This window comes from Trichophyton verrucosum, assembly GCF_000151505.1.
Source record: "Trichophyton verrucosum HKI 0517 chromosome Unknown contig00346_1.f1.exp, whole genome shotgun sequence".
Taxonomy (NCBI): domain Eukaryota; kingdom Fungi; phylum Ascomycota; class Eurotiomycetes; order Onygenales; family Arthrodermataceae; genus Trichophyton; species Trichophyton verrucosum.
In genome coordinates, this window is record NW_003315416.1 from 1 (window position 1) to 22675 (window position 22675).

Here is a 22675-nt window from a genome sequence, read left to right on the forward strand (position 1 = left end):
TTCGGCTCTGTTGACGAAACCCCCATTCGAATCTTTCTTCNNNTTCCCCGGAATACCTGCTTGTTGGTCCAGACTGTGGACAGCCGACACGGTCTTTTTTTCTAGCGTTCGCATATAGACACACCGCTCCCAGCCATCACCGACGAGCTCTTGGGCAGACTCGCGCTTTGACGGATGCGCCGCGGGTAAAGGGGGGGCAAAAGGGACAGCATACAGCAGACACACCGCAGACTCCGCGATGGCATCTGTGTCGCCTCCTAAGCCGTGGGAGAGAGCAGCAGTTGCAGCTTCAGGTCAGTTTATGAGAGAGTGACACCCCCCTCGCAGCTGATATCAGAGAGATATCTACCAATATCAAAATCTTCAAGACACAACGGGCTGACCTGGTTTACTATGAATATAGGCCCCTCTGTAGCACAACGGGCAGTGACGGCCTCTGCTGCACCTCAGTCTTCTACTACCACTGTTGCGCCGTCTTCTTCTTCCACTACATCTACTTCCTCCTCGGCACCCGAACTGCCATCCAGACCGAGCGCGCTGAACGCCGTTGTCAACCAGACAGCCTCTACATACTCCCCCTATGGCGCATCGAGACTAGGCACATCACCCTATACTGGTGGATACAACAACTATTCATCACCCTATTCACGGTTTGGGGCGATGGGAGGCATGGGCTCGATGTACGGCGGCTACGGCGGAATGGGAGGGATGTATGGTAGTTATGGTGGGATGGGAGGAATGTATGGAGGAATGCAGAACGGTGACCCCAACAGCTTGACGCATTCATTCAACCAGAGCACGCAGGCGACGTTCCAGATGATCGAGAGCATCGTTGGTGCGTTTGGTGGGTTTGCACAGATGTTGGAGAGCACCTACATGGCCACACATAGCTCATTCTTCGGTGAGTCGATGAATCATGCTATAAATTGATGCTTCTGTTTTTGGGGATCTAGTTTGACTAACATGACGTAGCTATGGTATCTGTTGCAGAGCAGTTTGGGACGTTGAAGAACACACTTGGTTCTGTCCTGGGTATCTTCACACTCCTTCGATGGCTGCGGACACTGCTTGCCAAATTGACCGGCAGACCGCCCCCAGCTGATGCCACCGCCTTGACCCCATCTGCCTTCTCTGCATTCACTGGCAATAATGGAGACCTTCCTGACGGCTCCGGTCGTCCCAAGCCATCCAAGAAACCCTTCTTCTTCTTCCTTGCTGCAGTCTTCGGCCTCCCCTATCTCATGTCAAAGCTCATCCGCGTCCTGGCTCGGTCACAAGAACAGGAAGCAAAACGACAGCAGGAACTCCTCAACGAAGCCCAGCAGCAGGGATCCATTGACCCGTCCAAGCTCGACTTCTGCCGAGTGCTATACGACTACTCGCCCGATACACAGACCACGGGTGGAATCGACCTCGCAGTGAAAAAGGGCGATCTTGTTGCGGTACTGAGCAAGTCGGACCCAATGGGAAACCCATCCGAATGGTGGAGGTGCAGGAGCCGTGATGGCTCCGTCGGATACCTGCCAAGCCCCTATCTCGAGGCCATTCAACGCAGGCCACAGCAGCAAACGATCACGGCTGGAGCCGCCAGCAGCACGAGCAGCGCCCCGGCTACGAGGACGAGCACCCTGGTTGGCAACGCTGCCGAGTCGCGAACGAAGAGCCTGACTGCATTGAAGCAGGGTCCAGAACCCGTCAAGGGAAAGCCAACTGACATCTCGCTGGAGAACTTCCAGAAGTCCACTTTCTACTCCTAAACCAAAAAGGAACTACCATTTTTCTGTCTAATCTTTTCTTTTCTTTTTTTTCCCCTTTCCCTCTCGGACGGTGTTAGTTGGTTATGAGGTCTTTGAGCGTGTTTGGCCTGGTGTTTGTTCAATTATTATTGCTAAATCTATATGTGTTATCCATATAAGCCGGTTGGTTGGGGGGTGGGAAAACGGCCGCTGTGTATATATATAACTATCAACCTCACATCATCAATTCATGACTGACTCTCATCACTCAACACAACCCACAACGTACGACACCCCCATATCCACAACCCAATATTGAGATACAAGTCACTACTGTCTGGGTACCCACAGGCTGGAGCATGCATGTAACGAACTTCTTCCAGGCCACTCTGGGGCCAAAAAAGTTCCCCCCCTCCGGCGCTCGATCCCAACCCCTAACATGGGAGCCCCTGGCCAGCGGGCTTTGCGCTCATCAACAGAACCAATCGACTCTGGCCTGAACACGGCTGACGGCTGGACATTTTTCATGCGGACAGGAAGCCAAATAACCGCGTCCTCTCTCCTATCCAGGCTAGCCCGTGAGCGAAAATCCTGCACTAAAAGCTGCATGGCGGCGGGCCTCTGCAGCGTCACCTTGGGGAAAAGAGCGGAATTTATCCCAGGGAAAGGAAAGAAACCCGTTCATGGGCGCGGGCGGGATTCGAAATGATGCTTGCATGCTGCCCAGCCAGGGACCGAGTTATAGGATGGCCTGATATATATATACGGGAAGCTGCGTTGGCGCTGTCAGGGCCGGCGTCAACATCAGTACCTGGTACTTATATAACCCGCCATACTCCGTGCAGGGGGATTGCCAGCCAACCTTGATCCAGAATACACTATTTGATGCTGGGGATTCCTTGATCAAACGAAGAGCAGCCGGACATTTTTCGTGCATTTTCCTGCATTTTTCTATGCTGCGTGGTTGAAGTGCATACTCACAACGGAAATATATGCACGATGGCTTCCTCGTCCTCCAGTCTGATATGTCTCCCCCTAGATCGATATCTAGAGAAGTTCGAATTGGCCCGAAGGCGCTTGATCGTCAAGCATAGAGTCGCTCGCGCTCTTCGAAAGGCCGAGAAAGCGTTTCGCAAGGCCAATCCAACATACGCGGACACTCTTCGATTGGACCATATACGCCAGATCGACTATCCAGTCCTCGACAAAGAAAACCGCATATATCTGGACTATGCCGGCTCTGGCATCCACGGCGAATCACAGCTGCAGCGTCATTTTGAACTGCTGCGAAGCAACGTCTTTGGCAACCCGCATTCCATCAATCCGACCTCAAGCGCCATCACCAAGTTGGATGAACAGGCCAGAGCCAGGGTGCTCTCCTTCTTCAGGGCGGACCCATCTGAATACATCGTCATCTTCACCATCAACACATCCAATGCACTCAAGTTGATTGGAGAAGCCTACCCTTTCACCGAGGGTGGTGAACTGCTTCTGCTAAATGACAATCAGCCTCCCGTGATAGGGCTGCGAGACTTTGCCAGGAGACGGGGCGCGGCTGTCTCATATCTACCCGTTAAACAACCCGAGCTACGATGTGACGAAGACGCGGTAAAGTCGGCTCTGAAACGCAAGGAGAGCATCGACGAGACCCCCGCCCGTCTCTTCGCCTTTCCCGCTCAGTCGAACCCTACTGGCGTCCAGCATCCTCTGGAGTGGATTGCCGAAGCTCAGGAGCAGGGATGGCATGTCTTGCTAGACGCAGACAATTATGCCCCTACAAACATTCTGGACCTGTCTCGCTGGCACCCGGACTTTGTCAGCGTATCCTTCTACAAGATGTTCGGCCACCCGTCTAGTGTAGGCGCCGTCCTGGCTCGCAGGGAGGCCTTTGCTAAACTGGGCCGTCCCTGGTTTGCTGGAGGTACTGTCTGGGGCAGCTCGGTCCAGGCAAACGGACATATGCTGCTGGGAGACAACGAGGGTTTCGAAGACGGCACTATCAACTTCCTTTCCCTTCCTGCCATCCGCATAGGCCTCAATCATATAGCCGGCATAGGCATGGAAGCCATCCATACCCGCGTCAGCTGCCTTACCAACTGGCTGCTTAAAGAGCTCAGCGGTTTAACCCACACCAACGGGGAGCCTCTGGTGGTGATATACGGCCCGTACACCTCCGACTTGCCTCGTGGTGGCATCATCGCCCTCAACTTCGTCGATATGAAGGGATGTCTGGTCGATGAGGACCTAGTTGCCCGCCGAGCTGCTGCGCGCAACATAACATTGCATGTTGGGTCTGCCCTTCAGCCAAACACGGAAACATCTAGTGCTGTCGAGTCTGATTCTCCGGATGCCATACAGAAAGTATCCGGCGAGACTCAGGAGCGCAAAAAGCCAACGGAAAGGAGGAGGGAGAGTGAAACTTCCTTCAACGAGGTCGGCCTGCCCACCGGTGGTTTCATTCGCATCTCCCTTGGCCTGGCTTCTAACTTCTCGGATGCCTTCGAGTTCGTTCAGTTTGCATCTACCTTCCTTGACACGATTCCTGTTGATGATGCTCGCACCGCCTGAGATACGATTTATGACACTAATGACAATATTTGGAGATGAAAGTTAAGAAAAATTGCTTATGACTCTTTCGTGTGGCCATCTGTGTTTACGGACGGCCTTTTGATTGCAGCTGTACTATCCTCAGACAACGCGATGTTGTCTGATACGACTAATGTTCTATCTTGTTTTTGAAGCAGGCCTGAGTGAGATTGAAATGCGCTATCATATACTTGATCTACTGTATTTTGATAGTTCATTGGTTTCCTTTGATAGAAAAATGCTAGATCAACCTGTTATTAATCCAAACAGCATCAAACACCCTTACACTTCTAAATTTCCTAGTGATATTAATACATTAAAACAAAGAAACTGCCCATTTGGCACCAGACTTCTTACAAAGAAATTCCTCAAGTGTTTGACTTGCTCGAACCTGCATTGCTTGCATGGGCCAGCAAGAATTTACAGCATGTAAGCGTATACTTGCAAGCGCGGGTCCAAGTCTCATCACTCTGGTTAAAACCAAGTCTGATGCTTGCGTCACCAATCTTATCACGCTTGATCTCATACGGCAATTTAAGGCCTGTAACTTGCGTTGAATTTTGACGTCGTGGCGTGTTCCCCGGTCTAGAAGCCGAAGGCTCTGCGGGAGTGGATATCGATGTTGGAGTCTTTTCGACCTGATTACCTAGCTGCCTGAGGCATTCGAGGAAGGCAACCATACCTGCATCGAATCGGCGATGCATCCACGGTAGATTAAGTGGCAATTCACCAGAAGAAAAAAGGTCAAGGGGGGTGATTTTGGGTTGTATCTTGTCTTGTGCCCCGTTTGCTCCGTCCTGCCGATTCGTAGATTGAGATTGAGATTGAGACTGAGACTGATTTGGTTGAGGGTATTCGATCTTGTCGATCCTGGACGTCGAGCCCATAGGACGTAGCTTGTATCCTTGGAACTGAAAGCCTATCCGTTCGGCAATGGTGGCAAGAAGAAGTACAGTTTGGCCCCAGGCAGCGTTTGTCTCTGACCATTCGACGGGCTGACTCGCAAGTCGCCCGAGTCGTAGCCCATTAATGGTGCCAAAATAGCCGTCATGGCTAATACAGAATGCGTCGTTAAACAGGTTTGTCCGTTGTAGACGTTCAAGCTGCCGAGAGTCGTGATCGTATTTCACATTTAAAGCGTCCCGCTCGTTTTGGAACTCAGATAGCGTTAAGGCAAAGGCATTACGATCATGCCAGAACTTCTGCTCTTCCAAGTCTAGTTGTCTTGACTCTTCCTCTAACTCGGCGATCTCTTTATCCACTGCCCTCTTTTGGTTCTCCAATTCAAGTAACTGGTCAAAGGCCTCGGCTTCTGCTTTGAGGGTTGCCTCCAGCGTTTCCTTTACGGCCGCCATCTCATCTGCTGAAGGGATAGAGGTATTCAGACTCTTGAGAAATGAGATATATGCATCCCGCTCCTTTGTGGCTGTTGCAAGTTGGCTCTTCAACCCGTCAACTAGCATTTCTGTACAGTCAGTACATATAGGATGGTCAATATCTGACCGGGCAGATACTATCTCGAATATCCGCGCCGTCCGCTCGACCTGATCTGCAAATAATATTTCGTGGCTTTGTGGATGAACACCCGAGGTCTCCTGTCCCTTATGTCTCCCCCTCGGCTGTTGACTGGGTCCGTTTGACTGGTAAGACGAGGCGTGTAAGGACTCGTTCAGCATTACAAAGGACATTCCAGACGCTGGATCCTGCGCTCCAGACTCAGGAGAGCCTCTTCCATGCCGTGATGAGGCCGGTATTTCTTTTTTATAAACCGGGGAGGTTACCCGCTGCGACGCTTGATCATATCGTTCTTTGCGCTCTGGAGGGTACGAGGGTCGCGAGCGAGCCAGACCAGCTGGCTTTAGAGTAGATTTTCCTACAGAGCCTGTTGGAACAGTTAGATCATTCCATATATCCTGTGGTTCATGGCGTTGTAGCTCAACTTACCTACTAAAAGATCGTATGCTGCTGGGTTAAGCTCCTCAAGAGAACTATCCAGCTTGAGAGGTGTGCGGCATTTCTGGCAATACATGATTCCAGATGTGTTTCCCGGAGAGCATGACTGTTATACAGGCTTCACAGAGAATTCCAGCTACATGCTGTTGTCGTAGATGGTGGGAGTAGCGGTAGTCGTTGGAGGCGTTGTAGTTGAGCTTTGGACTTTTTGGCCCTATGACGACGTTGGCCCTCTTGGCGTGTGATTCAACTAACACTATTTACTTTGTGGTTCAAGAAACATTTGGATGACAGCACAACGAGAATACAACGAAGGATTTGTTTCGCTCTTTGACAAGTGTTTCTCGTCTGGAACTTGTTTGTGCCGGATGGCTTAGTACCACTTTACAGCAAACTGCAATGCGCGGGCGCATAGTGATACCTATTTACGGAGATGTCACCACCAAGCAAACGCCGCCGGATGGACGGTCAATTCAGCCCAAACGACGGACTTTTGCACGATTTCGATGTGAACCAAGCTAGAAAGGCGAACGATCTGCGGCTAAAGTCCCGATTTGAGTCCATATTCGAAAAGTACGGGAAGGATTTCAGCTCCGTTGGCGACGAGATAGATTTGGCCAAAGGGACAATAGTTTTGGACAATGGACATCTCACGGAGATGGGGGATGAACACGACGTTGGAAGAGGACTTTGGGATGATTTTCATCCAGAAGATGAGAGTGAAGCGGAGGAAGGGCCTCTAGGCCAGAATACTGAGCCGGCGGCGGACAACGCAGGAGATCCTGAAACGGGGAATACGTTTTTCAAAGAATGGGTGATTCAGGATGATTACGATGCTACGGCTGGAAAGGAGGAACAGCCTGCTACAGTCGATGTAGACTCTTCAACTATTTGCCCGGAAAATCCCCTACCTGTGGAAGGCTTGAAAGGGTCACAAGAACTAGTTAGTATACCAAGTTCTCAGGTTATCGAAAGCGAGGGCATTGTATGCTGTGGAGATGCCAAAGGTCACGAAGACAATAATATTGCTGGAGAGTCTTTATGGGACGCACCTCCGCTGCCAACAACTGCCCTATCAGCCAGCTTAGAGGATATGACAATTACAACGACCCAACTTATTGAAAGGACGCCTTCTCCAGACCACAATAGATCAATATGGGCCGCACCTCGCTCAAGACGCAGGCGACTACCCCATATTAACAAGCCGAAACACCCAAAGATAACTGCAACATGCAAGTCAAAGTTGGTCTCCAACGATTCCGATTCGGATGACCCCATCCAAGACCATACACCCGTATCCTCTACTCCTAGGCGCCCTGCTACTTTTGATTCCGTTACCCCTGCCAAGGATACCATGGTTCGAACGCCTATTGAATCTAAAGACATATATATTCCACCGCAAAACGACCCAACCGCCACTATAGCGGAAAATTCTGCCCATGGTGTTACTGTTAGTGAACCGGAAACAATGGCCAATGTTACCATAGATACCCCTGTGGCTACCAAGAAGAAAAACCCCGAGACTCCAACACATCAACCCATTATAGATCCTGATAGTGAGCCCGATCTGGCCGTCGATACACCTATTGCAGCCCCAGGCCCCGAATTGGGCTCCGTTAATGGAAGCCCAAGTGCTGAAATAATGATTCCAACAGGCTCATCGGAAAATCTCACCCCTCGGGAGGTAAAAACATTAGTCACTTTACGGGTAGATAAACGGAAGCCCTGGCGCGAAGTGTCCCTGGCTTTTCCTTCGCGTTCACCAGCTCAACTACGACAGTGGTATTATGCTTACTGTAAACACATCAGTGGCAATTTATCTATCTCATTAACGTGGACGGATTCAGATCGAGAGGCGCTTGCATCTCTCAACCTAGATACTGAAAATTCATGGGATACTGTACAATCTAAATTTCCAACGAGGAACTTAGTGGATATACAGCATGAATGGGTCAAGATTTGCGTAGGAGAAACGATCTGGCAAAGTTGGGTCGATTCAAAAACTCCTAGAAAAGCAAAAAAGCGGCCATTTACGCAGGATTCATTGCTTCAAACACCAGTTCGGCCTTCTGTCACAACTCCTTCCCCACTACGGCCTAGAACCGTTTCCAATAACTCTTCGGCGCATCTGACAGTGGAAGATTCTCCACTCGGAGCTGCTGAAGGTACAAACAATCGGGAAGAAAGTCCTGATCCTCTATCCGAGGCTTTCGAAAGGGCATGGCATAGCTCTGGTTTGTCTAGTGTGCAGATCAGCACGCCACCAAGAGCTTCTGGTTCACCAAAGAAGCACCTCTTATCAAGCGGTAAGACCCGGAGCGCTGTTGTACAAAGAGGTGGTGTCTAATTCGTCCTCTTCTGGCACAATTTGGCCCCAATCTTCATGAAAATAACCGGTAACTGCCGAGGTAGCTGATAACCCAACGAGCAGCCTGGTATCATATGATGTCGCTTGCTCTTCACTCCTTAGCGTTAAGAACGTCCTCAAGCTTAGTGCCGATGGCTCCTCCAACGTTGCCCGCCTCCGCCCAAAACTTTGACAAATGTCTGGTTCCTGAATCACAGAGGATTGTCACAATTCTATGGCCAGGGCCTAGCTTTAGGGCCGTTTTAACGGCAGCAAAACCTGTGCAGATAAATGAGTTAATACCTCCAGTCAGAGTATGTATGATGGCAAGGAATGTCCTACAATTTACAGCACTGCTGCTGCCAATGAATATACCATCCTTCTCCACCAGCCAACGTGCCATAGCAACGGCTTGTGCATCAGTGACTCTCACAGCGTCATCCACTAGCTCTCGGCCAGCTTCAAAATTTGCAGTGACTCGATTAATCCCTATTCCTTCCACAATAGAGTCGACTTGTTGCCTCCTCCTTGTACCCTCTCTTTCTTTTGTATCGAACATCACTCCGTAGCGGACTCTATTATACAGTCCACTGCCTTGAGGGTCCGCAAGGACGACGGTCATGTTCGAAACTCGAGGTTTCAGATACCGTGCAACTCCAGAAATGGTACCTCCCGTTCCAGCGCCCGCAACAAATGCGTCCAACTTACCCTCGCACTGCACATAGATTTCTGGCCCTGTCGTTCGATAATGGGCTTGCCAGTTGGCAGAATTCTCAAACTGGTCTGCAAAGAAACCCCGGCTTTGTTTAGCAGCAGCATCTGAGGTCATGGCCTCTATATTTGGCTTTTCAAATGGCGAAGAGTCACGCGAAGTTTGTGCCGCCTTTCCGTGGGAATGTGCCAGACTTCTAGCCCTATTGACAAAGTGGCCCGTTTCTACAATGGGAGCCGGGGTAACTCTGTCAACGACCGCCCCAAGTTTAAGGAGCAGGTTTGATTTTTCTGTCGATTGATCCGATGGCATGCAACTGTGTAAGATATGTAAATATAATGTACTTTACCAGAGAGAAGGTATGATCATTGATTCCATACATATGTGCTAGGTATCCTCTTGCTCTAGCCAGGGTGGCAAGGGATATTCCTGTAGACCCTACAGTGCCTTCATAGATAGCATCTCCCACAAATGGCGTGAGAAGGCCATTCGCTTCAGCCTAGTTCACGGTATTAGCACAGAAGCATTGATTTGGAATAGATTTCAACCTAACCTCCTGTATCATGCTTAACGCAACACGGTCCTTAGGGCTCCCTCCAGCACCATTTAAAAACTGTTGAATAAAATTAGAAATCGGTTACAATATAACGGGTTATATTCAAGCAAACGAAACATTCATCTTACCTCTGCTTTCGCTAGTATCTCACATCCTGTCGCCTCTGATAGAGATCGGATACGGACCATAGGGGTGTTCCCGATGCATCCTTCAATGCCGTCCACTATTGGGGGAGGCTGTGGTTTCTTTGGGAGTCCATGGTATTCTATTCCGTTGGCTGTGGAGAGTCCATTCATTGCATCTTTGCTTCCAGGCTCCGTCCGGCTTATTACTCCCTCAGAGCGAAGGAGTCTATCAATTGCGATGGTGCATATAGCTCCCGTTGCGAAAGCAGCGGCCACATAAATGGGCATGCGAGATGACGCTTCCATCCTAAAAAGAATTGGCTATAATATTACTCTCCCTGCCTCAGCCCTCATAGACGTTTCACCATCCTCTCCAGAGAGATCTGAAGATGTTCAAATTAACTCTTTGTGTGGTGGTGGTGGAAATCGTGGATGGCTAGTTAGTAGTTAACGTTATTAAAGCTCGGACCATCTCGTTCTCTCCTCCCGAAACGAAAACATCGAACTTCGAGCTCAAACAACCATCTTTGCTTTTGACAAGCAATGGATTCGCCGGTTGTCTCGCACCTCTTCCGCCAGCTATTCCGGCATCAGGCGACTCGGTCTTTATCCTATTCCCAGCCATTGCGGGCTCGACGCCCGTTACAGCCATGTTCGTGTGGACATCAGCAGTCACGCTATGCCTCCAGGAAGCTCGGGAGCCGGCGAAAAAAGGAAGACGAAGACGACACGATATGGAGGCATAGAATAGACCATTTCCCGAAGGACATGTCGCAGGAGCTCAGAGATTATCCGTTGGTTACCGCAGTGGAATTGCGGAACCGCCGTGAGCGGCCGAGGAGAGTGAAAATGTTGACAAGAGATTTCATCGAGGGTATGGGCCCGGGAGTTGAAGAGATCATGCAGCTTTCAACCGCCGCTCAACAAATCTATTCTGTCAATTGCTAATTTCATCTTCTTTAGACAGCCTATACAACCCGCATTACGGCTACTTCTCGAAGCACGCGACTATCTTTTCGCCTGGAGAACCTTTCGATTTCAATAACATCGAGGATGGGCCTACATTCAACAAACTGTTAGACCAACGATACGTGGAATTCGAAGATAAGCTTGACGAGACGAATTACGATGAAACAAGACAGTTGTGGCACACACCCACTGAGCTCTTCCGCCCTTATTATGGGGAGGCTATCGCCCGGTATCTCGTTACGAACTATAAGTTGACACTTTTTCCATACCATGACCTGATAATCTACGAGATGGGAGCCGGAAATGGTACGATGATGCTCAATATTTTGGACTACATACGAGATGTTGAGCCGGATGTATATCAAAGAACGAAGTACAAGATCATCGAGATTTCGAGCAGTCTCGCCAATCTGCAACAACAGAATCTCAATCACTCCATTCATGCCGGTGGCCACGGCGGCCATGCTGAGATTATCAATCGGTCGATATTCGACTGGAATACATACGTTCACTCTCCCTGCTTTTTCCTAGCATTGGAAGTCTTCGATAATTTTGGTCACGATGTGATCCGTTATGACATGGAGACTGGGCAGCCCAGGCAGGGATGTGTTCTCATAGACTCTGACGGGGAGTTTTATGAATATTATGTTCCGGACTTAGATCGCTCAGCCGCTCGATTCCTGCGTGTTAGGCAAGCAGCGGCCCGCCGGCCGTTTACCACCCCACTAGGACCCCGGTTGTGGCGCAAGTTGCAGACAGCGCTTCCTTTTGCGCCCAATATGACACTGCCAGAGTATATTCCAACTCGACTAATGCAGTTCTACGATGTTCTGCATGATTATTTCCCAGCCCACCGTCTTATTGCGAGTGACTTCAACTCTCTCCCAGACGCCGTGCCAGGTTTCAATGCTCCAGTTGTCCAAACTCGATATCAAAGAAGGAATGTTCAAGCAACAACCCCATATGTAAGTAATCTCTGCAACTTATTTTTAGTTATAATGCTCACTCTGCTTTTTCTTCAGGTTCATCAAGGATATTTTGATATATTCTTTCCCACTGATTTCAATGTAATGGAGGATGTGTATCGGGCGATCACCGGTAAACTCACACGGCTAACGGGCCACGATGACTTCATGAGGCGTTGGGCATATCTAGAAGACACTCAAACGAAGAATGGCGAGAACCCCCTCCTAGGCTGGTATAAAAATGCCAGTGTGATGATAACTGTATAATACGGAATTTCTTTCCCAACTCTTTGAATATACTCAGTGATGAGATGTATTATCATTATGCAGCCTTCAAGCAATGCCCAGTGTAGTAATAACAAGTATGTGATTTTATAGTCAAAACGTTTCACTCTATGGGCGGTGAGTAGTTATTCAGCTAATACGTAGATGTGGATCCAACATCTTGATGATAGTTAAATTATTGACTTAGGAGTTTATTATTATAACATTTATTATATCAGGTGGAAGTACGTTACATACTCGGATATCAAAGTATTGACATTCTAGTGGTGTAAAAACTTTCGTGGACGCTAAACTTTCCCCTTTTCCCTTTCTCGAATATATTTCTAGGTATAATATACAATGCAATGTCTAAGTGGATGGAAGGAAGGAGCAAATAACAGTTAACAGACAAATGTGCTAGGGGATACGGAGCGAGTGACTACAAGCGGCTATTAACATCACGCTTCTTGGAAGCAGACTCTGCAGCCTCGGCTTCCTCACGCTCAATAGATCTAGCGCGCTTGCGCAACAGCCGACGACGTTCGATGTCATCCTGGTTATAGTATGGATCCATCAGCGTATCGCCATCTCCGTAATTCTGTTCAACATTAGCCAGTTGTATTGCTAACAGTCAAGTGTATGAAGGTATGGTAAGGTAACTAAACTTACAGATCCTGCACGGCGCTGGAGATGCGCTGGGGCTTCAACCATCACGTTGGTACGCGGATAGAAGCTGAGGAATCGATCGGTAAGATCTCTGGATCCTGGAGGGGGAACAGCATCTCCACCTAATGGGTAATGCTGGGAGAGATTACCGGCACCACCGTCGTTCGAAGTGGCATTGAGCGCTTCCTGGTTTGACGACTGAAGCGCTTGGACGGGAGCACGGTCAGGGAGTGCGTTCCTCTCTCTCGTGACAGGATCGTACGGCCCTTCATGGTGGTAGAGGCCAGCCACATTGTCCAGACGATCAATACGGTCTGGCTGAATATGCGGGCTCGGTGTAAGATGCCCGGGACCTGAGTCCGGCTGTCTATGCAAGCGAGCGCTGCGCAATCTCGCACTCTCAGGTGAGGCATAACGTTGACGCCGGACAGATGAAGGGCCTCCAGATTGGCGCAACTGCCGCCCACGCCCGGGCTCATCTTCAGTCACAAACCCAAGCACTGAAGGAGCAGCGAAGAAGCGACGGTGAGGAGGGATAGCCTTGTGGCACATTTTCGAGCAATAACCCTATTGCCAAGGCTATAATATGTAGAACAGCTTGCTTTAGAAAGTATAGGATATAGTATATGAGTCTGGAGAGCTGTTATAGCCAGTGACTAGTAATCTGAGGAGAAGTGGGTATGGATAGGTGTGGAAGAAAATATCGGAGAATTGGAGATCAGAGCCAGCTTTATACCTGCCTGGGTGGCAGTGTGGCCTGCAAATTTTGCCATAACTCTACTGCTCTTGCCCCAAGATGTCATCGACCGAGCCATAGTCCATCTGCGTTAAGGTCGGGTAAGCGCGACGGCTGGAATGACACAACTGACTGAGGAAATTTTTTGTAAGTTGCGTCCATGGATTGGGAAATGTATATCAGCAAAAACAACGTCATTGACTCTCCTGACACATGATTGGCCAGGTGACGGGCCAAGCAAGGCTTAGTCATCCATGGTCCGAGCCGCAGGTGGGTATCACGTGTATTTAAAGTGATTACTCAGCAGTTAGAATCAACGTCAGTGAAAGTCATGAAAGTATCAAAGCAAAGGAAAGAAAGATAACGTCTATTGAGGTGTCAGCCAAAACCAATGAGAGGATAGCATTAACATGAAAAATCTACCCAGAGACACTGCCGTACTAATTTTCGGTTTGTTAATCGATACCCAGCCATAATGGTCTCTGAAAATACCCACACGGCTATGCCAACGCCATCGAAATGCTGGAGGATCATATTCTAAAGGTTACCGACTTATTGTCGCGGAATTCCTGCTGTTTGAAATAACGTTCACCAGCGCAGCTATTGCGACATGTTAGTGAGAATCATGCCAGACTGGTCACGGTTATATTTCCTTACCTCCAATGAATCAGTCCCATGGCAACGTCCTTGCACCCTTTAGTAAAGGAGACGGCGAGGCTTTCGGGTATTTCAAGATTATTATTTTCGCCTCCCTTTTGGAACATGCGTTCTACCACACGTATACCTTTGACTTCATCTTTTGCCATCTGGAAGCTAGTTTGCATTGCTGTGTCGCAGTCCAACCCATAGTTCATCATAATGACAGGGATAAGGTTCTCAATTTGGTTGTCTCTCTAGAAGTGGCAAAGCTTAGATGGGAGTCGAGAACGATAATTGAAGAAAAGCAACTTACTGCTTCCTTTCGCATAGATAGCATGTCGTTTGTGCTATACTTTCGTTTAGCCTACCGATACCAGTAAGGAGCATGCGTGAACTTACATATGGACAACATATGATGTCTGTCTCCACAAAGCCGCAAATGCTGGATCTTTCAAGTGTTCCATCGAGATATCAATATCGTAGGCGAAACTATCTCGCTTAGTTTCGGCCCATGAGCAAGTATAAATTCTCTAGTCACATACGGGAGAGTGGCCAGCACCGGATAAACCCCTGCCGTAAGATTTCGCCTCTGCCAGTATTCTGCTAACGAGGGGACCTTTCCTTCCTGGAAAATGGAGTCAATTGTGTCAACGCTAGCTACGTATCGTAGCATCTTGTCGAGAAACACTTCGCGCACATCTGAATAATCCTCCCTGTCAGAATCTGACCCGAAGTCTGAAGCTTTTACTCGTACAATGAAGGAAAAGAATAGAAAAACTTACTTTTGCTACACGTCTCGCGGATGTGTTGGCCAACTTCATCCCAGCATAGTAAAGCCTTTTGCTGTTCCTGGGAAAATCTCGATAAGTCCGGTTGTTCCCCGATCTCTAACAGTTGGTGTTGAAAATACTCCTTGCTCTTTTTCAAGTAGCTTGCTACACCTTTTGCATCATAAGTCAGGGATCCGCAATCAAATTCTAAAGCCACATATCCTTGATCAGTTATCATATAGCCCTCTCAATTAGGGGTATACATACGATCCTCCCAAATAAAGTACTATGTCAAGTAATTAGCATGGTTTACAAGTGTCTCAAGAGCCAAGAGTCAAGCGATACTAACCCATGCAAATGATTTGGCGACTGTACATAGCTTGTCGAATGATACGTCCGCACAGACAATCGCTGCGAAGATGGTAAAATCGGCCTTTTTCAACTTCATGCAAGTTTGCGGATCATCAACCCAGCTACTCTGGTGAGAAAATGTTCCACATCAATTTTACATAGAAAAGAGCGCTTACATGTCAAGCCAAGGGTTGATAACCTCGTCACGGGCTCTTTCATACTCTTCGTGCAATTTTGGGGACCACTCTGGGAACAAGCTGTACAAACTTGGGATAGAGGCCTCCTGGCCTTTCAGGGAGTTTCGGAACCCCTGATGGGGCAAAAGGGTTTCTGGCGCTGTAGCAGCTTTATACAAGGCACCCTTTTTATAATGGCTCTTATCAGGTGCACGGATCGCGCCAGTAAGGAACTGGAATATATGACTTGGATACTGTCAGTCACTTATTCCACAAACTTTTAGAGAGTAAAGAATGGACTTTGGGAGGTGCATATGAGACATACTACATTGAAGCGAAAAAAGTATTCACCAAGTGTTGACTAAGTAAACGCAGACGTGCTCAACGATCCTTTACCCGGAGAAGGATTGGGAAACAAGACTGTGGATGAATAGATGGGAAGATGGATATTCTCCCAAGTTCAAGAGGGTTCATCTCCATTTTATAATAAATTGAAGCAAGGTGATTCATCAGGGTATAACTGTATTCTATGCTTGCATATAGCCATTTTCACCGTCCCTTGCATTATTTTTGCCACTGTACATAGCAATTATAAACCAATACCAAGTGAATAGTCACAAGCGATAGCGATTATCAGGTCTCCAGCGCTCTAATTTTTTTTTTTTTTTTTTTTTTTGGGGCTATGAATCAGCATCAGAACGGTAAATTCAGGAACGACGTGGTTTCATAGGGTAAACTGATCCATGGCTAGCTGAGTTTCGAGGCAGAAAGGATATAGAGTGCAAGCCAGAGATTTAGTTATGCACTCAAAAATTGGTTATCCAGTCGTGTCACTGGTTATGGGGCTGTGTTCGCTCTCGTTAACAGGGTATTTCCAGCCTATAATAGCCCATGTTCCCGTGTATAGAGTGGCAGCATTAGGATAACTAATAGATCAACCACTTGTCGTAACCCATTAATCAAATACAGAAGGGTAAAAGCACACATGTTAGGTCTCCACGTCGTGCACTGTGGCAGGACAGTCCGGCTGAGAGAGACGGAGGTCCAGCTGCGGCTGATAACACGACCACGTAGCGAGATCGGTAGTTTACTCCTTGAAAACAAGCAATTCCACATGCATCATTGCTAATAAAGTATACGTCACGAAGTTGATCTGCACTGTAAAATAACTCGTTAACTGGTGTGGCAGTCACTGCTAGTTTCGTTGGAAATTTCCATGGGCCATGGCTAACCATTAGTTAGTTAATGTTATCCGTCGCTAATCCACCAACTTGACTCGCTGGCTAACCGGAACAGATTTCTGGCTAGGTCTAGTTGCCGTGCCTGAGTGGCAAACCTATTCACATTCAACAAACAAATCCCAGATTGCCCAATGAGGGCCAGTAGCCATGGCTCTTGTCCAATACTCCGATACAGAGTCTGAAAGCGGATCCGGGCGGGAAGACAAGGACAGCAGCGCATCAAGATCGACAAAAAGACGCTGCCGTGAGCCTGGCGGTGTGCCGCAAAAATCCCAAGGGCGCGCTGGCGCTTTGCCGCCACTGCCTACTGAATTTCGAGATTTGTACTCGACATCCGCGAGAATCAGCGTGCAAGATGATCCCAGCCTTCACAATGGAAGGACAAGGGCAATTCCCCATGTAGTTGGTAACTGGCCAACTCACATTTACCTAGAGTGTAGGTAGATTTTTCCAATACCCAAAAATATAAACACAGGATTAGGAGTGACATGAATATTCCGGACGTTGCTGATTTTTGCTGGAGGGTACCCCAATAATACCGAACTAGGAGTCTTATCCAACATTATCAAAGGATGTGAAAGCACAGAAGGGAACGGCATAGCTATTCATAGCTTCCTTTACAGCGATCTTGGTGCCCAACTACCGCTGCACATCAGTCTTTCCAGGCCTGTGGTTCTTTTGACAGAGCAACGAGAATCATTTCTTGACCGGTTTCGTGACTACATGAACAACTCGAAAATCCAACCGTAAGTATCCCGCCTTGTGTCGATGATTCTATTGCTTACCCATCCTTTAGGTTTGAAGTCTCTCCCCAAAAGCTAGCCTGGGTGTCAAATTTTGAAAACACAAGGTGGTTTCTCGTCCTTCAGCTGAACCGCCCCGCAAATAATGGCTTGAACCAATTACTGCGTCTTTCGAATAGCAGTCTTGCATGTTTTGGTCAACCACCCTTATATGAGAGCCCGGCTGGTACGCAAAAACGAAAACACGGAAGGCAAGAAGGACACCAGCGTAACTCATCATCATCTTCTTCTTCTATTGATACCGATTACACCAACTGTTTCCATATTTCGATCGCTTGGACGCTCGAAGAGCCTTCCGATGACGAGAAAGAGCGACTTACATCCATAGAATTACCGGCTCGTGACCTTATAATCAAATTCAATAACGTCAAAGTAAAAATCGGGAATCAGATATACAGTGAAGCGCTCCTAGCCTCGGTCACTGATGAAGCAGGCCTTGAGGGTGTCTAAGAAGGGAAGACTCTGGAGCAGCACTCGTCTCGTTCCGAGATATGGAATTATAAGGGATTACAGGGCATGGATCTTCCCTGGAGCCAACATATTGCAGATAGTTGCACTTTCTGGTCTTTATAAATGTATGACTACCTCCACGATGAAGTCCATGAGCTGTCCAACCACATGCACTCAAATCAGGCAAGTATTTACTTTCCCTAACATTTAGTATTCTGAGCGTATACCTCTAGTACCGCTAGTAGTACGAACTACTGAATAAACTGTCGTACTTGAGCTTCCTGAAGCCGCAAGGATGTGTTTTGATACGCAGCGGCCCGATCACCCTGGAGACGGCTTAGTTATAACCTTTCCGCGTTTTATAGTTATCACGTGATACTACACGCCAAGGCTGAGACCTTATTCTGACCTCATCCCTGCTGCCGGCCTCCAGAATTCACAACAGGCACACGAGGCGAATGAGCAGCTGAAGAGTCCATCCCGCGAGCTCGAAGCGCCTACCAAATACCAGTAATGACTATGAATATACCCATCGTCACATGTGTATGTCGTTCAAGAAACCCCCGCGTCAATCTTAGGTAACTAATCTTTCACTAGGATGATTTATCTGCTTTCCATGCAAAACATTTCAGTACCCAGGACTTCAACCCAACTGTAGCCTCTGACTTCTTTGCAAGCTCTTTCGATACCACGGAAGCTCAATCCACAGACTATGATGGCTTATATGATGACCGCTTGGGGTATTACCCCGATGGCGTGAAAAGAACACTCACGGAGGAACAGATTCAAATATTTCGTCACAGCGAGATCCAGGCTCTTCTTCGCCAGAGGCAACTAGAAAAGGAGGCTTCTAGTAATAATGGAAGCACTACGCCGAAAACGAGTGAAGAAGAGAAGTGTGATAAACCCAATAGCGCGTCTTCCAATACCCGAGATGTAATAGACCAAGATTGGGGAAATCTTAAACCGCCTAAACAACCAAATCACACAAATCAAACCATTACAACTACAGATACCACGGCACAAACTACTTTGAATAAAATACTACCAAATGAAAAACCGAAAGTAAAGACACCGCAGGCCCTCAAACCACCAACCGAGTTTCGACGACGAATTATCTGTTATGAAGATGCATGAAAGGAACGAGGGAGAGAAGTTTCTGCTTTGACTTCTTAGAATGAACTTGATACCCGTTGACTTATTCCCGTCTCTCGGGGTTGTTCACTCAGAATGGTCGTCTCCGTCCGAATATAGAGCTTAGCTGCAGTCATGGATTTCAAGACAGAAACATAAAGGTCACTCATTGATGGATTTGTAAGTTTTTCTAACAATTTTCATTCTCCGATGCATAATATGATGAAATCCTTCGTATCGTCATCCTTAGTCGTATGCCTTGTCACCAGCTCTTTGTTGTTGTCTCTGATAGCTCAAAGCACTGGGTATTGCGAGGCGATGACGAGACATAATCTTCTCTCTGAAATCACAGATCAATCCGGTTCACATAAACAACGAATAGACGAGACCCTTGCTAACCGCATTACTGCTCAGCAGGATAGGTTAAATTTGAAAACATAAAGGTAGTTTCGCTCGGCGTAAAAAGACGTCAACGGAACAAAACAACTATCACTTGTGTGATCACACAAAAACTCAATACAGTGTCGAGCTCGTTTGCATAATAGCCTGGTTGGGCCCACTAGATGCTCTGTTGGATCATGAACTTCAGAATGATGTTCTGGTCAAGAACTCGTTATCTGCCTCCACGCCAAGATCAGTTTCTTCCTCGTTCCCTTGGTTTCGCGCTCCAAATCAAAGAGTCAAAGGCACGCTTAAAACTTACAAGAAGCTATCAGGTGGTTAGCTCTTCTGGGTCAAGACCATGAAACCTCAGCCAGTTGTTAAGATGACGCGTAAAGGCGCTGTCCTCATGAGATCTTGCAAACTCGTTCAGGTCGAGGCTCTCCTGGAGCTGGTCCGCGTCATCCTCCCCCGAAGTATTAGCAGGCTGCTCAGACGGTGCTTCAGTGAAGTCGCGTCTCATATCTCCTGGTTCTGCTTTATCCTGGGATTTGGCCGCAGAGTCATCCAGCTTCTCTATAGCCTTGTTTAACGACTCCAACCTAGTTGATAATACCATGGTTAGCATCGATGGCAACGCGTCATACACGCTATATCACCGAAGGGACCTACGTTTTTTTCTTTTCTTCTTCCTCCGCCGCCCACTTCTCCCCACCGTCGAGCGGAACTCCCATGGCTTTTTATGTTTTTCCTTTCGGGACAAGTCTTTGTTTATTGGTGTTGGTTGAAATGTCTGATATTTCAAAGAATCAAAGAGTAAGAGGTTCAGCCTTATGTTTTTGGGAAGCCTTGGGATAAGGCGAAGCTGTGCAGTGCCTGAATGAAGAGGAACAAAGACAGTTAGGAAACAAAAAGATGGGCATTTAAGTACATCTCCTGATAGATGGAGGAGACTAGGCTGCCGAGCCTCTGTCACACGCCCTGATATTCACATAAATGCCTGACTCTTAAGTGCAGACAGTTTGACTCCCTTTACTGAGAACAAAAGCCAAAAGGGGCTTATTGTAGTGTGGACTACGCATTTTTAATTGCTTGAGGCTTTCTAGCATACGACGGCGGTGACCTATCCCATCAATACTTGTTATTTGATTGGCGCGGAGGGCATTATCCGCCCCGTACACAGATCATATTTTCACTGGGCTTGTACTGCCTTTGTTTTAATGCTTGGTTTTGCAGGGGCGCTGTCATTGGGAGAGCAGATCCGTACAGAGTGTCTTGCTTCGCCCATAGAGGACGGATTGTGGCATAATCTACAGCTTCAATGGGCGCCTTACTGCAAAACTTGATATTTTGTCATCTCGATCTTCAGATCTCGGAACTTCTGCAAGGGATGCCGCAACAAACATAAGCGATTACTGCCTCCTCTGATTATTATCAAGGATTCGTTGTTATAACCGACCGCCGCCAAGAAGGATCCGGAAAATCCCACAGGACATGGAACTCACTAGTCAGCGAACTGGGAACTCGATCTGTGGAATCCGAAAACACGGATGCAAAGTATGCGATCGAGACTTTAAATGGACCTCATGTGCTATAACGCCCACGAGCCTTATGGGATGCTGGCTTCCGTCTCCCCGGAACAACAATAACGAACTACGCGGAACGGGGAGGGCGAACGTCATGCATATCGTATTTGTTTTTCTCGCGGAACGCTTCTGCTGCTTCCGGCGGCCTCGCCTCTTAGCTCACTACCACACTGCTGGAGTGGCTTGTCTACATACACTCACTGGGGAGGTGATGATGTGTTTCTCCCTTACAGCTCATCAGGGCACACTCATTAGACCATCACTCCGCACTTCATACGTTATTGTTAGAGGTTAACGGTCAGTTCGTCTCGCTCTGATCACTGTGGGGCCTGGCGCGCAAGAACCTTTCAGGGGCGGGTGGTGGATATCAGACTAAAAGAGAGGAGTCAAGTTTATTATTTTCCGAACGATAATAAGAGCTATCCCGCAACCTAATCTCAACCTCCAACTAATGTACAAATACACAGACATTGGACATCGTCCAAGCCTAGGGCGGGCTGCCACGAGCATCGGCATAAGCAATCGGGCTCGATGTCTGGTAATGGTCCTATTGGTAGATCGGGGATCCTGGTGTGTTTCCCCGGAAATTAATTTGGATTCTGCAGCCCGTTGTCACCATTTCAGGGTCTTCGTTCGTCAAGCATCTGCACTCTCATTGCCTGCTTCGACCTCGTTCTTCTCATTGGGACTGTTGTCAGGCTCATCGCCAGGCTGTTGTTTATCTTCAGCTGTACGCATTTTCAACTCTTGTCCATAGATCTCTGGAAAGCAGGAAATGTGTGAGCCTGCTGCGTCAAGTTTGCGTCGTTTTCTAGGAGGGCTGGCCATATCAGAAGGATCGGATCTCGGAAGCATGCCATTCGTGGTCCTAGTCTTCGGGTCGCCATTCTTTGTGTCTTAATATAAATTATTAGCTCGAGACGACACAAGTTTGCGTGCAGCTTCCTAGGAGCCTAGTTTCTCACTCTCTGCCGACACCTCCTCCAGGAGATTGCTTCCCGATGGTTCTCCGCCGTCAGAGCCATTATCCAAGGCCGCAGACTGCTCTTGCATATTACTGTGGGCCGAAATGTTAACTATTAGCAACCACTTGTGTCTTTACACCATAGCTTAGGAGAGAACCAGACCTTGCAACATCATTGTCTTGCAATATACGTGGATCAGGCGGAGGGCTTCCATGGTGAACCTCCATAGAACTCGTTGGGCTTGGAATATCAGGATTCATCTTCCGCGAGCAATCAGGTGTATAAGAATGAGAAAGGCGGCTCGTGTCTTATGCTGGAGAAAGGAAGAGGAAAATATTGACCGTCCTGCCTGCCGATTCCGATTTCTGGATGAGGTCGAGGAGTGTCCATCTATTTATCCACGGGAGACTTCATTATCTCTAGACGAGGACTCTGTTTTGGCAGAAGAAGAGAAGACAATAGGACCGACCGTCGCCACAAGTTCTCTCCTCCCTTTTCCAGAAGATTTCATCGTTCATCAGGTTTGACTTGAATCCACAGAGTTCAAAAAAAAAAAAAAAAAAA

At 48.0% G+C, this 22675-nt stretch overlaps 13 protein-coding genes across 13 annotated transcripts; 7 read left to right on the plus strand and 6 right to left on the minus strand.

Moving 5' to 3' along the window:
• Positions 1–327: 327 nt before the first annotated feature.
• On the plus strand, positions 328–1757 carry TRV_04409 (uncharacterized protein; the record flags this gene model as incomplete). Its single annotated transcript, XM_003021422.1, has 2 exons — positions 328–901; positions 973–1757. The coding sequence occupies 2 exons, from the start codon at positions 328–330 to the stop codon at positions 1755–1757; spliced, it is 1359 nt and encodes a 452-aa protein (XP_003021468.1).
• Positions 1758–2735: 978 nt separating this feature from the next.
• TRV_04410 (uncharacterized protein) lies at positions 2736–4304 on the plus strand (the record flags this gene model as incomplete). The annotated part of the gene is made up of 1 exon (XM_003021423.1): positions 2736–4304. The coding sequence occupies one exon, from the start codon at positions 2736–2738 to the stop codon at positions 4302–4304; it is 1569 nt and encodes a 522-aa protein (XP_003021469.1).
• A 386-nt stretch (positions 4305–4690) lies between these two features.
• TRV_04411 (uncharacterized protein) lies at positions 4691–6351 on the minus strand (the record flags this gene model as incomplete). Its single annotated transcript, XM_003021424.1, has 2 exons — positions 4691–6195; positions 6267–6351. 2 exons carry the CDS (start codon positions 6349–6351, stop codon positions 4691–4693), a joined length of 1590 nt encoding a protein of 529 aa, XP_003021470.1.
• Positions 6352–6708: 357 nt separating this feature from the next.
• Positions 6709–8622, plus strand: TRV_04412 (Myb-like DNA-binding domain protein; the record flags this gene model as incomplete). The annotated part of the gene is made up of 1 exon (XM_003021425.1): positions 6709–8622. One exon carries the CDS (start codon positions 6709–6711, stop codon positions 8620–8622), a length of 1914 nt encoding a protein of 637 aa, XP_003021471.1.
• A 112-nt stretch (positions 8623–8734) lies between these two features.
• On the minus strand, positions 8735–10667 carry TRV_04413 (uncharacterized protein; the record flags this gene model as incomplete). The annotated part of the gene is made up of 4 exons (XM_003021426.1): positions 8735–9650; positions 9679–9833; positions 10019–10336; positions 10485–10667. The coding sequence occupies 4 exons, from the start codon at positions 10665–10667 to the stop codon at positions 8735–8737; spliced, it is 1572 nt and encodes a 523-aa protein (XP_003021472.1).
• A 197-nt stretch (positions 10668–10864) lies between these two features.
• On the plus strand, positions 10865–12216 carry TRV_04414 (uncharacterized protein; the record flags this gene model as incomplete). Its single annotated transcript, XM_003021427.1, has 2 exons — positions 10865–10889; positions 10979–12216. The coding sequence occupies 2 exons, from the start codon at positions 10865–10867 to the stop codon at positions 12214–12216; spliced, it is 1263 nt and encodes a 420-aa protein (XP_003021473.1).
• A 436-nt stretch (positions 12217–12652) lies between these two features.
• TRV_04415 (uncharacterized protein) lies at positions 12653–13431 on the minus strand (the record flags this gene model as incomplete). The annotated part of the gene is made up of 2 exons (XM_003021428.1): positions 12653–12811; positions 12883–13431. 2 exons carry the CDS (start codon positions 13429–13431, stop codon positions 12653–12655), a joined length of 708 nt encoding a protein of 235 aa, XP_003021474.1.
• An 837-nt stretch (positions 13432–14268) lies between these two features.
• TRV_04416 (uncharacterized protein) lies at positions 14269–16031 on the minus strand (the record flags this gene model as incomplete). Its single annotated transcript, XM_003021429.1, has 9 exons — positions 14269–14508; positions 14568–14601; positions 14654–14743; positions 14797–14989; positions 15037–15189; positions 15292–15310; positions 15374–15497; positions 15552–15784; positions 15948–16031. The coding sequence occupies 9 exons, from the start codon at positions 16029–16031 to the stop codon at positions 14269–14271; spliced, it is 1170 nt and encodes a 389-aa protein (XP_003021475.1).
• A 908-nt stretch (positions 16032–16939) lies between these two features.
• TRV_04417 (uncharacterized protein) lies at positions 16940–18045 on the plus strand (the record flags this gene model as incomplete). The annotated part of the gene is made up of 3 exons (XM_003021430.1): positions 16940–17198; positions 17340–17538; positions 17589–18045. 3 exons carry the CDS (start codon positions 16940–16942, stop codon positions 18043–18045), a joined length of 915 nt encoding a protein of 304 aa, XP_003021476.1.
• Positions 18046–18558: 513 nt separating this feature from the next.
• Positions 18559–19182, plus strand: TRV_04418 (uncharacterized protein; the record flags this gene model as incomplete). Its single annotated transcript, XM_003021431.1, has 2 exons — positions 18559–18588; positions 18643–19182. The coding sequence occupies 2 exons, from the start codon at positions 18559–18561 to the stop codon at positions 19180–19182; spliced, it is 570 nt and encodes a 189-aa protein (XP_003021477.1).
• Positions 19183–19891: 709 nt separating this feature from the next.
• Positions 19892–20179, minus strand: TRV_04419 (uncharacterized protein; the record flags this gene model as incomplete). The annotated part of the gene is made up of 1 exon (XM_003021432.1): positions 19892–20179. One exon carries the CDS (start codon positions 20177–20179, stop codon positions 19892–19894), a length of 288 nt encoding a protein of 95 aa, XP_003021478.1.
• Positions 20180–21782: 1603 nt separating this feature from the next.
• Positions 21783–22001, minus strand: TRV_04420 (uncharacterized protein; the record flags this gene model as incomplete). The annotated part of the gene is made up of 1 exon (XM_003021433.1): positions 21783–22001. One exon carries the CDS (start codon positions 21999–22001, stop codon positions 21783–21785), a length of 219 nt encoding a protein of 72 aa, XP_003021479.1.
• Positions 22002–22398: 397 nt separating this feature from the next.
• Positions 22399–22632, plus strand: TRV_04421 (uncharacterized protein; the record flags this gene model as incomplete). Its single annotated transcript, XM_003021434.1, has 1 exon — positions 22399–22632. A coding segment is annotated over one exon (234 nt), but the record flags the coding sequence as incomplete, so codon positions are not given.
• Between the last annotated feature and the right edge of the window lie 43 nt (positions 22633–22675).